The following is a 15,624-nucleotide window of genomic DNA, read 5'->3' as shown; positions in this document are numbered from 1 at the left end:
GGTGTACGGAGATTACGCGATCCAATCAACGAGAGAGAAAATATCGCCTTCTTGCCGAGTCATAAGTGGACAGACTTCTACTTCAAGTCGAATTGGGATCAAGCGCCTTCAGGTTTAAGCCTCGGGACGGTCGACGGTGCGCACCTAGAGACACGGCGATAAGAAACAAACGCGGAGAGCAAACGACGAGCGTGCGATAATCCCGCGCGAACTCGCCGACTAGTCATCGATCGACGAGACGCCGTGCGCCGCGACGCCCTCTCCTCGCATTGCTCTCTGTTGGTCGTCCCCACCTGTCTTGTCGTCCCCAGTCGTGTCAGACATTTACGTATCACGTCGGAAACACGCCTGGCGCGTTCTCTCCTTGTCCCTTTCTTCGCTCCCTTCTCTCTATTCCTCTCTCTCTCCCCCTCCCTTCCTCCCTCTCTCTCTCTCTTTCTCTACTCTTTTCTCTCTCTTCCTGTTCCTCTCTCTTTTCGGATCATCCGCCTTCTCCTGAATTCTATTTCTTCGACGTGCATGTAGTGTCTCCGACGTTGTAGTCCGCGGGCAATCCTGTTGCAAACAGACAGATAAAGGTCATTTCTCAGGGCGCAGCATTTGAGGTGGCATCGACTCCGAAAGCTTCGGCGCCGACACGAGATGCTGTCGGTATTAGGTCGTTAAGTGTTGTCGGACCAACACGCCTACCGCGCAGCCCACGAAGATGTGTCGAGGCGCGTTTCAACGTGCGCGCAAAAAAATGAGTGACTGAGTTCGGCGCGAGATGTTCGAAGACCTCGCGTTCGCGAAGAGATACTCGTCGGTTCGATGACTGCTACGCCCGGTCAATACACTCTTTTTCTTGCGATGGTCGATCGCTGGTGACTCCGAAACATTCAAGTGATCCCCCTCCTTCGTGTATCCGAACAATCGCGACGGACGATAACCCTGCGAGGGTGGAAGAAGAACGTCAAGGGACTGAATCTTGGTCGAAATACGCGGGATTAACCCGGTTGATAGATACCGGGGAAATTGCGACGCGATCCGAAGAACAAAGAGCTCTCTCTCTTTCTCTGTATCCTCAACCAACGCGGAGGATTATTGGTCTACGAGGGCGTCGGAGAGGTGCGGGAAAGTTCAGGCAGAAAAACAAGCAGCGCGTAAATCCTTCTATCCGACCGCGTCGGCGATACGATTGATGTTGATACAACTACAACAAAGACACTCTCACTACCACGCGTTCGGGGCGCGTTCTCTTTGTCGCCGTTCTCTAATCTCATCTAAAAACTGGAAGAAATTCTTCTAGATAGCGAATCGCGTACAATCGCGCCGGATAAATCACCCTGGGTAAAGCTCGCTAAACGCGCAATGTTTTGCTTCCAAAGTCCCTTCACGCGATCGTCGCGCAGTGTCGTGTCGACCGCGTCGCTGTCGGCAAGCAAGTCGTCGCTGACCAACGCTATCCTGTCGCCAACCTGTAAAACGTCCAATGCGACCGAATGCAATCGACGTGGCTCCGAGGCGACCAGCGAGAGCTCCAACTCCTCCATCAGATACATCGACCAGGAGGCCTCGATGTCCGGCGGTAGCAGCACGGACACTCTGCCGGGTATCCGCGCCGATTACCTGGATCCTGAACCCCTGTCGCCCGGAGCGGACGCCCTGACATCGCCGAGCGGGATAACTGTCATTTTGAACGGCACCACCGATCTCAACGAGCGACAGATCGCGCAGGACGAAAATCACCAGGCCGCTTTGCATTCCGCGCCATCACCGACGAAGAAGTCTAGCAGCAACGGCAGCAGCTGGCGTCGCAAACTCATGCTACGCCTTCGCTCCAACGATTCCTCGAGCTTGAACAACGGCGAGGTGCTCTCCTCCTCGACGTCGCCGTCGCCCGCGAGCGAGTCGACGATGGAGTCCACCTCGTCCTCGAGAAATCCCCGTAGCGAGGAGAATGGACAGGACGTGAACGCGACGGCGACGACCATCTCGTCGTCGTCGGTGCAAATCGACATGGTCGAGAGTTCCCAGGTGGCCGCCGCTTCCGTCGGTGACATACCGTCCCTGGAGAACGGCTTTAGCGAGCCCGAGGAGGAGAATGACGACGACGTAGAGGATGAGGAAGAGAACGACGAGGAGGAGGAAGCCTGCAACGCGGAGACCGAGACGGAGGACGGCTCGTCCTTGCCGTCCAGTCCAGCAGCCGCGTCCACCGTCGGTCTGACCTCCTCCGCGGTACCCTATTACGATTTTCTGTCGGTGAATGGCGGCGCGATGCGGCAGGAGACCACCAGCACTAGCTCGCCGCAGTTATCGTCGGGCGCGAGTCTGCGATCCAGCGTCGAATCCCCGCCTGCCGATACCTGCAGCTCGTACGGCGAGGACAGCAGCCCGGGTATAGATTCGCTGAAGCCCGAAGTCCTCGAAGCGACCGGTTGCCTGCCAGCCGCGAGGTCCTGCCCGAATCTGGAGCGGCAGAGCGCGGGCTGCTCGTCGGCCAGCGGTTCGTCGAGCCCGAGCCCGAGTCCGGGTCCGGCCGGGCCCAGATTCAAGCCACTCGAGGAAGGCGTCATACAGGTGTGCTATCTGAATCATACACGAACCCTCGTGAGGAAGATCCTGTCCAGCAAGTTTCTGCGACGTTGGGAGACGCATCATCTCTATCTCAACGACGCCTGTCTGTCCTCCAAGACGGTGAGTCTACTTATCTCTAGCGTAAACGTAGTTTTATCGAGCACTCTTTTATCATGTTTTAAAATTGGAGTTTTTAAACGATATCTCTTGAGACAGGAAGCAAAATATTTGGCTTTTTTTTGTCGCGATAAATATCGATTTTATAAATTGACAAAAGAGAATTAACAGTGGATATGGTTTATATTATATTATAATTATATATAATTAATTAATATAACAAAATATATAATATATAATGTATGAAATATATAATAAAAATTTGCAAAATAATTATATATAATTATATTATGATTAAAGCGCGAGAAAGATGAATCCGTGAATATATATCTCTCAATTTGAGATATTTTTATTCGCAGATTCCACACGCATTTGCGCTTAAAGAGACATGTATTAGTTAATAATATTAATCTTAGTTTGCGCGATTAACGCCAGATAATTTTGCGACTCCGCTCGAGGTCTCTATTCTCGGCTTAGGTCGTTTCCGAGTTTGTTACGTTAACGTGCGTAGGTGTAACGATAAGTCTCCATCTCCGCGTATTGTATCATTATTTACTGGTTACTACGGCACGGATTACTGGTTACTACGGTAATATCGATATGGTATGATTTAGTTACTCGACAGGAAATTCTGTCATTTATTTTTCAACAAAAGAGAGAGAGAGAGAGAGAGAGAGAGAGAGAGAGAGAGAGAGAGAGACAGTAATTCAACCATGTCTTTCAAAAGTTAATTATCTTCGTAAAAATTCACAGCAACCGTCCGTTGATTCAACAATGGTGATTTATTTTGAAAGTGACAAGCAAATTCGGAAATGATTAAAACTTAAAATATAATTTCGTGTATTGTGTCTACTTCAACGTTTCATAATTTGATCTATTCAATCACTTTTCGTACAAAAAATTCATTTATCGCAGGTTTTTAAACTTATACCGCGAAGTATCCTTATTTCATTATCGTCATTCATAATCCTTCTTTGACTCCTTTGACGAATTTTTATAATTGAAGAGCTGAGCTTCGCAAAAATAATTTAGCAACGCTCTAGCCTTTCATCTCTGCCTCAAATTTGAGCAAATCGGATGCTATCGTCGATCGTGTAACACACACATTACATTATCCTCTTTATTTCTAAACTATTTTTCGGTGTAAAGGTGTGCCAGTTCATCTATCATTTTAATCAACCGCCAGATTAATCTATCATTCCGTTATAAAAAGATTTTCAATTCTTGTAACGCCTTGAAATACTTAAATATCTCGTATGACGTTTACGGATTCGGAATCGAAAAAATATCGAAGGTCGTTAGAATATGCATTATTCCCTGTATTTCTGTCCCCATCATGGATTCCGATTTCTCGTTATCGATGGGAGCAGCGTTCGTATGTAACAATAAAATCCGCGGAGGTCGGTCATCCCGATGCAACAGTGTTACGCGTTTCCTCCGTTCGTCTTTCTCTCTCTATTTCCATCATTTGCATTGTATCGGAATGCAATCTACATCGTCGGAGCCGATTTATGGAGCACACGCTATATATGACAAAATGCATCGCGGATGAAGGAAGGAGAGCAGCGGTCGCAGCTGCATCGAAGTGCAACGATGGATGTCTTCCCTTCCCCCGCCTCGTTCCTTCGATTCCGGTGGGCGACATTACGTAATTGCGATCGAGAGGTAGAAAGGGTGAGGAAAAACGTTGAAAAAACCGACTAAATTCATTACCTTCCTCTCTTAGCGCGCAGTCACGATGCCGATTACGGGACCGCCATCACTATTGCATCTCGGTGAAATGCAATTTATCGTTTCGCTTTATAGAAGAGAACGCGTTACATGGAGTAGCACTTGATGCGGTACTTTGTGATGGGTTCTATTTTCGTAGCGATGCTTTATACACGACTCCTACCTTGATAAGAGCCATACTCTTTCTCTCTCACTCTCTTTCTCTGTGTAAAATAATTATCATAGCATAAATTTCTTATAAAAATTCTCAATTCATTCCTGCGGGCTGCCAATTATCTCGTTGACACAAATCATCGTCATAAAAATCTGCAAGTATACGTCGTGTCCTTTTTCATTTTTAGCATGATATCATTTGCAGCAAGTAAAGCGCAATTTCGCTTTTTCAAAATTATTTTACAAAATTGTCGAATTCTTACGTTCGTTTGTCATATGTTCACGCTCGTATAGAAATAAAATTCAATAATTAAAAATGCAGAAATTATTAGTGCGATTTAAACTAATAAAATTTGCATTCTCTAATAAAATTTGTAAAATCGTCAAAAATAATAATAACGAACAATATCAGCATGATTTAATATATAACCAACTAAACGCGTAACGAACGTCGAGAACTTTTCTCGGTAACGCACAAGGACAACCCGCCTCGTTATCGATAAAACTTCGATAACATTCCGATTATTCGATCGCGATGAATTCTGGGAGATTAATCGTGCGTGTTGAACACACCGTTTGCACCACTGGAATTCGAAACTTGCGCGTTTTTTAATCGCTGTCGTTTCTCTTCGAGGAACCATCGAGATACATATTGATTCGTCGATCATTATCATTGATCGAGTGACCTTACCTTTTTGATCGACTCGAATTGTGCGTCACACTTACGTGAAATTAGGATGAAACGATGACGGCATGTGCCAAAAAAACATTCGCTGATTGTCAATTCCTCCCGTTATGGTTTAATCGAGCGAAGAGCCGATAAGAGAGAGTCGCGACGATGTTTTTGACGCAATCGAATCGCGGAGAGATCGGTCTCCCGATATTCGTTTTACTTATTCGATATTAAATGCCATTAGTATTGATATCATCTGATACTTCTTCATATACTATCGATAATGTCAAAGGCAAATTCGTCAGTACCAAAAATATTCAGCTAACAATAAGATATTAGTCGATGATGCGTATTCGTACATATTTTTCACATTTATTTATAGATCAAAGAAATCGACAAAGACGATCTATAGAAGGCACAAGATCTATAGAACGCACATTGTGGGATATGTTTAAGGTTTATTGCAAATTCTCCAAATAAATTGCTTTAATTAGCATCGAATCTACGTCAAGAGCGTATTTAATATGCGGAATTCTTAATTTCTAAATTTCGACGAAAATAAGCAGACGTCATTGATATTTCACAATAATTTGCATCGCTAAACAAAGTATTTATATCCATATTTATAAAATAACGTAAATACTATGCATTTTTTAATTTTCTTTTCTTCTTCTCACATGCACGTTAGATGCTAAATAATTAACAATCTCTCGCATATAATACCTTGTCATATGTGACTAACGTCAATAGCGTGTGATACAACATTCACTAATGAGACCTCGATCCATTAGTATTTCCGATGCGAGGTACAGTTCGTTATACGGCAAACAGTAAACGGAATCGTATTAATCCGACTAGCCAAGTGCCTATTTGGCAGGATAAAGAGAGATCGAAGGTTTATTTCGACGATAAAGGCAACAATCGAGCAAGTTTCCAATTGTATGCGCAATAAAATTAAGGATTTAAAGAATTTTTTTCTGACGAGCTGTACTTATAGATCGTTCATTCATCTGACAATAAAAAAAATTTCCTTTCGAACTTTGCAGTTTTATGCGCTATATTATATTTCAAATCAGTCGCCATAAAATCGTATAACAAAAAATATTGCAATTTAAAAAAAAAGAAAATTGCAAGGAAAGTAAAATTACTTATAACATGCATATAATAATAGATTATAATTTATAAATATTTGTATTTATTCTACTTTATATATTTTTTTCTCGTTTATTATTATTTTATTATTCATAATTTTTCATAGTTATTTTATCTATGTAATCGTGCAACGATGACACAGCTTCTATCATTTTAATGAACATAATTTCATGAAATTTTTATGTGGCGAAAAATAAAGGAAATTTTACTCTGATTTATAATTGAAAAAAACAATACAAAGAACTGCGGAAACGTAGGTTTTGATTGCGTTTGATATTTAAGCGTATTTTTATTTAAGAGTATTATTGTATCATCCGATATTTCGCGCATCCCCAGATGGGATAAATTCGATAAATTTAATTGCGAGATTTCGTATGGACAATGGGATGCACTTTATTATATGTCACATCTGCATGAAGGTGAGAGAACGGCACAAAATTTCACGGTGTAATCTATGCACATATATCTATACCGTGTATATATCGGGTGCACACGAGCGCGATATTTCTGTACTAATGCAGCCTTTGTTCGGCAACAAAACGTTCGTTAAACCGGACGTTCAACGATAAACCATATGACGCAAAATGTATTTTTAGCTTCATTCAAATCGGCCATGCGTCCCATAATTTGGCATCCCAGTATTTCGGTTTTGTCGCGTGTATCTCCTATGTGTATTGCACCTCGTGTGAATGTAAAATATACGCGTTCGTTCTCGTTTTATATATCTTTTTTTCATTATTTATACATACATGCGTATTATTTTTCGCGATATTCTAAATTAATATTGTATGCGATATACGGGAACGACGTATTAATAGAACTGCTATAGCAACGGACAACGTAAACATCGCTTCGCGCCCTTGTATACTTCATCTCACTCATTACCTCGATTCACTAAACCGTTGACTCGGTCAGTAATTGTCGCTTCAATTAACAAATGTTGTTGCGCGATGACGACGTTCAATCAGACTTCAAACTCATTGTCAGTTGTCTATCCAACAACTCGAGAAATGAAAAATAACACACGAGTCATATAATCATATGTATATTTATAAGGAATGTAATTATATACTTAATAATTTATATTTATAAGGAATATAATTATATACTTTCTCAAAGCATTATTTTATCGCTGGCTCGGAATAACTTTGGATAACAGTGTCTGGGGGAAAAAAAGAGCAGTGCTCACTGGGAAGAAAGAGTTTCGTTTTATCAATTTCACCTCAAGAAGAGATAATAGTCTTGCACTAGTGCGTATCGATATTAGATCGTAAGCGTTTAATTCATGACGGATAATTTCGTAATCGCACGGGATTGACACGTGGGAAATAACGCGCCTCGCGCGATCAGCTGGCGAGGATGATTTTCGCGAGGCGCGAGCAAAGGACGCTCGTATAAAGCTATTGACTAACGCAATTATTTTTTCCCCGCGTTATTGCACGGGGAGAAAATTATCGTTCGAGTTTTAACGGCTGTGCCGCCGGAAAATCGTCGTCGTCATAACCCGGCGTGGCTTTTTATCGCCCGGCAGTGCGAGGCGAATCGTAAAAATACCGCGTATTACTCCATTTAAATCGGAAATCGAGAATAGGCCGCGAAATGTCCCCTCGTGCGTCATCCATCGTACGACCCTTGACTCTTCGCGAGAGGCGCTCTCGAGTCTGGACGGTCATATGTATTATGGAAAAATCGCTTGCACATTAACCGCCGCTCTTATATCGCCATTTTCCTCTTTCGTAAAAAACGCGATCGTGTATTAATTGTCATAATCCGGGTAGAAATAAATGCGGATATAAATGATATAACGATTATTCGTCGAATGATATATACTTGTGCAGTGAGCAAATTTATACAAAATTTTCTCGAATTTTTCGCATGGAAATTACCAACTGTATCAATAATACAGAATATAATAATAAATGAAATCTGTTATTTGTACGCACGTGTGCATATTGCATTATGGAAAATTGAAACCTCTATATGTTAATAGAATTCATCGATAGAATAAACAGTGTGAAGCAGCTAAACGTGCACGAGACGTATTAACGTTGCAAACATTGCAAATTAATTAGAATATCGAGACGTTCTGCCGGTGTATATATCGCGTTTTGCTTTGGTTTAATCTCTATCCGATCTACCTTTTACTTATAATAATAAATATGCATATAATAACAAGTTTATTCGGATGACTAAGCGATAAACAAAATTGCATTGTCGTGACGCATTTGACAATACTTACGTGGCTCTGACGTACCTGAGTTTGGCGAAAAGTTGAACGACGTAATTTGAACGGGTTGCAATATCCAAGAAGGTGACAACATAAAGATGCAGGAATTTGAGAGACAAGTCTATATCAAAGTATGAGGCGATATAAATATTTCGATCTTTATTTAAAAAATGTTCTTTATTTAAAATTTATATATAAAAAATAATAACAAGAAGTATAAGAAATAATTTGCAAACTTGATACATCAAAGTAACTTGGCAAATTATAGAATTTAATTGCTGTATAATATAACGTAATATATGTATATTCTTGATTGTGCTTATTCAACAAGGCTTTGAAATTTACGAATTTAATTCTCGACTATCTCATGGTATATGAAAATTAATAGAAACACACACACACATATATATATACATATATATGTATATCGATCGTAGCTATTGTAATTTGATGCGTTACAATCGCGTTAAATCGAAGCTATAAACTGTGGGGTGGCTCTTTTAACCATGTGCGGCTTTTGGCATTTACGCGCTCCATTTATTACGAAGCATAAACTGAGGATGGGCAGGAAACTTGTCCCGGGGTAATACTCGTATGCGATGCCATTAGATTATTACGTGGCGCAAGAGTAAAGAATTTCTCGCGGCGCAAATATACCGCTAATGGGCCGTCGTCGCTGTTCGTCGCGTTTGTCATTTGTATGGAGACATACGTGTGCAATTAACACAATTTCGATCTCTAGTCGAGACGAGTGAATGACGTAATGCAGCGAATGCCGACATCCCTCGCGCATATCATTATATGCGATATGTTTATGCGGATAGGCCGCGTTCTCGCGATGTGCGTATGAAAGATGAGGGAAATTCGTTTTTTATTCCTCGAAAATCGAATGATTTCTTCGAAGTGAAGATTCGTCTCGCATGTGGAAATCAATTTTTCCTTCTCGCTGAATGTCGAGTGACACGCTATCCTTACATCAACGGAATTCGGTGAACGATACGATAATATCGTTCACCGAATTCTATTATAATTATTAATATATATATATATATATATATATATATATATATATATATAATATAATATTATATATATATATAAAATATATATAATATATTATATAATATATATAATATATAATTATTAATATATATTCCTTCCTTCCGGATTGAATATCCTGTTATAACACATGTATAGTTTAAAGGATATGGATATTATATTTGATTACTCCAGTATAGTTTAAAGGATATTAATGTATAATGTTTAATGTATAGTTTACAGGATATGGATATTATATTTGATTACTCCAGTATTGATATAATTAATTACATTTAATGTATACAAATATTCTTTGATATAACTTTTTTAGAGAGACGCTATATTGTATATATCTACGTGCAATATATTTATAGCGAATTTTTAAGTTTGAAATAGAATTATTTATTTCCAGATTTGCAAAATGTTACATTGAATGTCCCGAGCACTCAACGTAAATTTTAATCGATCAGACGGCTGTATTTAGTTGACCCAAACTTAGCCTCAAATTGTGACGATGTAATTTCAATGAACGAACTTGACTAGGATGAGACAGTCAAATTTAGTCGCCGGATTATTTCGGGTTCTGTCGATATAATAGCATGAAAGATCGAGGGATTCATGCTATGCCATAGTAAATAGATTAAAACTGACAAGAAGAGGAAGCTCTGAAAATAGTGATAGTTATTATTTATAATTATGCATAACTCCGTATTTTCATAGCTACTATTCAGCACTAAATATAATCGTCTGATTCTAAATCGCGTCTTTCTTATGGGGCGCTATTTACGGTTGGATATATCGTAAAATCTATAAATAGATATAAACTAAAGGTTTAATATGTTGTTTTTTTACATTGATATGATTAAAATTTATTCGCATATAAAATGTTTTATATAAATAGAGATTCAGACGTAACTGACGTATTATAATTGCTGCATTTAAAGAACTGCATAATACGGGAATTTATGAATATTTCAAAAACTCAATAAAAGAAAATAGTATTTACAGAGGTAATTCTTTCTTGAGTACTGCGCAAGTGCAGTTGGCAGCGGTTGTTTCGTCAAATATAGCTGCAATTATTATAATCGAAAATAATAAGCAGTTTCTAAAAACAGCCAAGATGACGTATGTTTTGAATATTTGCATTTCATACGGCGATTTAAATAAAAAAAAAGATGAAGATGATCATATTTTCACTCCGACAAAGTTGACAGATTTTAAAATGTAGCTGTTGCCGATGCAATATTGATAACCGGCTCGTTGATTAGTTATTTTTATGTAGAATCGCGCGGTAGATTAACATATATATATATATATATATATATATATATATATATATATATGCGTGTCAATTTATCAATATATTCCACCACGAAATTTTTCAAGGCTAAGAAGAAATGTTTCGCTCGTTTGTGAATTATTATAGAAAAACTATTACGGATAAATTATTATACAGTCATTATTAGCGTGTATTTGTGGTTTCTTACTCGTTTGCGCGTTATTGAATAACAATGACGAGCGCTGTAATAAAAAAAACTGGTGTAATTGAATTCATTATGACACCGCAGTCATTTTATTGACAGATAAGCGAGGATCGTAATTAATCTAATTCGTATATTTAGCACCTAATATATAATTAATATATAATTAATATATAATTAAGAAATTGCAAATAATTGCGGATTTATTATTGACTCATGCGTGTGCCTGAAATTCACGATTATTATTTATCTAAACGGTTCCAAATTCTAGATTTCTTGTTTATGCACCGTCGTGGGGATACTATTGACGTAAATGCGTTAACATTTGATATTTATCTTGTCTTCATTAAATAAAACGCAGCAATAGCAATGCTATAAATCTCTGCGAAATGCTCGTGTAAAAAAATAAGCGAATATTATTCATTTTTGTAGAAAAAAAACAATCATGTGCTCTATCGTAAAAATTATATTATCAATGAACAGAGATAGCGATATTGTCGGAAATTCCAGTATCTCAATCACGTGCAACCCAAATAATAGACATTCAAGTTGAGTGTTTTGTCATTGAACGAGGAAGGAAAATGTTACAATGTTTATAACATATTATTTAACCTTTTTTTATTGCTCTTCGATGAATATTGCCGTGAATATTAATCGTACATGCTATTAACATGTCAATCTAAAGATTGTAAAATATTGAAAAATTATCTTATACGGCATTATATATGATATGACTAAATCCTTTATCGAATGCAAATTTTAAATGCATTCGCTCGAGACGCGATTAAATTCATTTCCGCGTAGATTAAGCAAACGAATCACGAACGCTCTTACGTTTCTTCAATAAATTAAAAAAGAGGGAAATGAAAAAAATGAATTCTATAAATATGTTGGAGAATATTTTTTTATTTTTTTTTTATATAATACGTATTTTTGTGATGAACAAAAATTATATATAGTCGCCATTCAAACGTCAAAGTGTCGAATATAAAGATTGATCTGTGAGAGTTATGGGGTTAAAATCCTCGCAGTATCACCTCGCACGGCACACGCCGTTTCTGTTCACGTGCAAACCACGCGATGACGCGCATCTCCGAATCTTTGTCGGGACCGAGATTCACGCGGGTTGGCCTCTGACCTCTTCACGCAATCGATTCCGCGCTAACCGAAGGCATACCGCGAAATATCGTCAGGGCGACATTTCTCATTGTCGTGGAAGGAGATACCGGAAAGAGATCGACAAGACAAATCGCGGTGACACAAATGTCGACAGCATCTCGACACACACTCATATATATAAGCACAAACATACATGTATGTGAGTACCCCAGAAGTCTATCAGAAAAGATGTCCCTTTAAATCGTAGTCTCTTTGGTCAATTTAAAGATGAAAGTTCTCTTCGATAAAAATGAAGGAGGCCATTGAGATTGCATCTTTTTATACATGTTATCTAATTAAAAGTCATCTAATTAAAAAAGTCATCAAGAATATAAATTTATAATAATTTTTTATCTTCTTGAGTAAAATTTATAATAATTCTTTATCTTCTTAGGTTTTGCAAATTTTTGTGTTTTGACATTTTTGTTGAAAGAATATATTGTTTGAAGGAATCTGTACGAACAGTTTTGGACAAACTTATGTGTAGATGACAATGCTATCGTGAACGATGATCGCGTGTGGCAGACGTAGTTCTCTATAACAACGCTATCGCGAATATGCGTGCGAGCGAGCGTACGTGCGTTCATGCATGCGTGTGTATACGAGGCGTGTGTTTCACTGACGTCAAAGCTGACCCTGGGCTACGTGTTCGAGTAGCGGCTGTCTTGCTCTTCGCGCTAACGTCTTGTAAAATACCTGTCGGCCGCTCGCTTTTCGTGACCGTGGATGCCATCGACGAGAGTCCCTCGCCAAAGCACGGAAGAAAGATTCTTCTATAAAGGAGTTTCCAAGGAGAGAAATATAGAAGAGATACATATGCGCGGAGCGCAAAAATCAGAGAAATTGTGAAGGATTCTGATTAATTGCTGGCTTTCATCCAAGCCAAAGATTGAGAGATATACACGTGATGAAGAAATAAAACGTAGAAGTCTAATAGAGTAAATATTTTATTAATTTTGCAGTGAGATACACGATTCGAGTGATGGAATAATTTCAAGACTGCGTAAAATAATGGGAAAGATAATTGAAAGAGAATGAGAAAAACTTTATTAATTTTGCATTAAGATATACGAATCTAACAATCAAATAACTTGAAGAAAAACTGTGTAATAATGAGAAAAATAATTGAAAGATATGAAAAAAAAACGGTGGAAAAAGAAAGAAGGTAAGGAATTCGTATTAAAGAAGAAAAGAAAGAAGCCGCTGTTGTGCAAATATCTGCGCATTGCGAGGCGACCGACAATCGCCGCAGATATTCATCGCTCTCAAATCTCCACGCAGTTGCGAATGATGGAATTATTAGTATTTGAATCACTGAAATACGGACGGCACGCCAAAACTATCGTTGATGAAAATACGAGGATACTCCAGCTCGAGCGTTTTCTCTCTTCTTGAAACGTCTTCATTCTACATTTTTTAACTGCGACAGAATTTTTTTTCGAAATTGCCGAATAAAAGCAATGTATAAAATAAACAAAAAAAAAATAGATAGGTGTAATGTCAGAAATAATTCTATTTTTCAGAGGTGTGTAAGAGTATTCTATATCATTAGATACCGCACAAATTTCTGTATATTACGTATAAATTCCGTATAATTCCGTAATACGTAAATTCTATATATTATTATAAATTCCGTTAATGAGGCACAAAGTAACTTAGAGTATCAGAGAGAAACGGTTCCGACAAGTTAAATCGTTTTCGCAGCTGATGAGCATGAATAGACAAAAGACCCAGAACTGACTGTTTCTCAGGTAAAATGCAAGCGCGAAATTTCAATAGCTTCCAATTAGCGGCTTCAAAGCACCGTGAAATAATGTGATGAATGCAATATATTTTACAATCAGCGGTATTATAATTAGCGACGAAATGGGAGACGCGTAAGCGCGTTTGAATCGTCCTCCTCACGATGGGGCGAGTATGAGAGAAACGTTTAACTTTCATTAGCGATTCTGCTTCGATACGAGAAAATGTATAAATTTCAAGAATGTAGTTATAAAACTCGTTAAACTCGAGGCTAAAAAAAGGGGAGTTAACTTTGAAAGTTAATATCCCGAGGGATGGAGACTAGGTTATTCAAACTCCCGGTTAGTTAATAAGTACGAAAATCGGTAACTCTTCTTTTTCCCCTTTTAATCAGAGCCATGTGCCACGGTTATTAATTGCCGCGAAAATTAATTTATTAATTTCATGTAGCATTATTTAAACCGCATTAAAAGTGCTCTCTCCCTCTCTCTCTCTCTCTTTTTTTTAGTGTCGCGCAGTCTTTGTGCGACATAAATTGTATAAGAATGGCAAGCGATTCGTGCCACTTCTTATTGTATGCAGATTTTCCGTGACGATAAATTTTTACGAATTTGCAATAAGAACATTCAACGACGCTTAACGTGACACGCGCGCATGGAAATTCGCATATCCGCTTTATCTGAAATAAAGTGCGAAAAACACATAAAACAATGGCAGAGTGACGCAGCGCCTAGCTTTTACGGCGCCGCTGTTAGTAGCTGTAAAAATACTAGCTCGTTTTCGTGCCTCTTGGAACATGAAAGAACTCGTAAAGCAACCGTCCCGCATCGTTTGGCAGCCAAACATTTGGCGCGACTAGAATAGAAATGGGGTGCGGGGGGAAGGACGCGTTGAAAAATTTCAATTGTCGTTCAGATAATAATTCTTACAGTATGTTTCTCTCCGAAACTCCTTAAGACATAATTTCTACGAGACTTAAGATTGTGATTCATTTTTAAAGAGCCCTGTAATCAGAACGGAATGAATTTTCGCATAAAATTGATCGAAACATTATATATTTTAAATCGATACGTATATTATAAGTATATAATTATAAGTATATAATTTATTATGTTGCGATTATGTGCAGGCTCATTGAACGTGGCTCTCGATCGAACGTATTAAACGACGCATGTGTAATAAAGGTTAATGAAAAAACTTGATTTGCTGTTACCTAATGTTATGTAAATCGCACGAACGATAATACATTTATCATAAAAATTTGTACAAAAAATATGTCCGATATGTGGTAAATGTTGACGACGTTTGACGTAAATGTTACGAGTTAATTAATATAGATAAACGATTATCTCGAGAAAAAACGAATATAATCAAGCGCGTTCTTAAAATAAAATAGATTAAATACGAATTAACTGATTGTGCCGTGTATTTAAAGATTAAAAAATCTGAAACGATTCGACTTGTATGTTATCAATGAATGAAGCGGAGAAACACAGATTTAATTGAAACTACTGCCAGCATGTTTGCACACCTTATTACAACAAATTCTATTAGCCCCACGAATGAAACGCAACGAGATTTCATTTTATTCG

General features: G+C 38.4%; 1 protein-coding gene across 1 annotated transcript in view; it reads left to right on the top strand.

Annotated features, from left to right (window-relative positions):
* The first annotated feature begins 550 nt into the window (after positions 1-550).
* The window catches only part of LOC105250843 (C-Maf-inducing protein), a 29,122-nt gene continuing 14,048 nt past the window's right edge, over positions 551-15,624 (top strand). The window contains exon 1 of the mRNA XM_011257161.3: positions 551-2,679. Within this exon, the coding sequence (XP_011255463.1) occupies positions 1,351-2,679 (1,329 nt within the window). The 5' untranslated portion in view covers positions 551-1,350. The remainder of the gene's footprint in view (positions 2,680-15,624) is intronic.

This window comes from Camponotus floridanus, unplaced genomic scaffold (genome assembly GCF_003227725.1).
Source record: "Camponotus floridanus strain SB8 unplaced genomic scaffold, Cflo_v7.5 scaffold68, whole genome shotgun sequence".
In the NCBI taxonomy this organism is placed as follows: domain Eukaryota; kingdom Metazoa; phylum Arthropoda; class Insecta; order Hymenoptera; family Formicidae; genus Camponotus; species Camponotus floridanus.
This window is presented reverse-complemented; position numbering and strand designations above follow the sequence as displayed.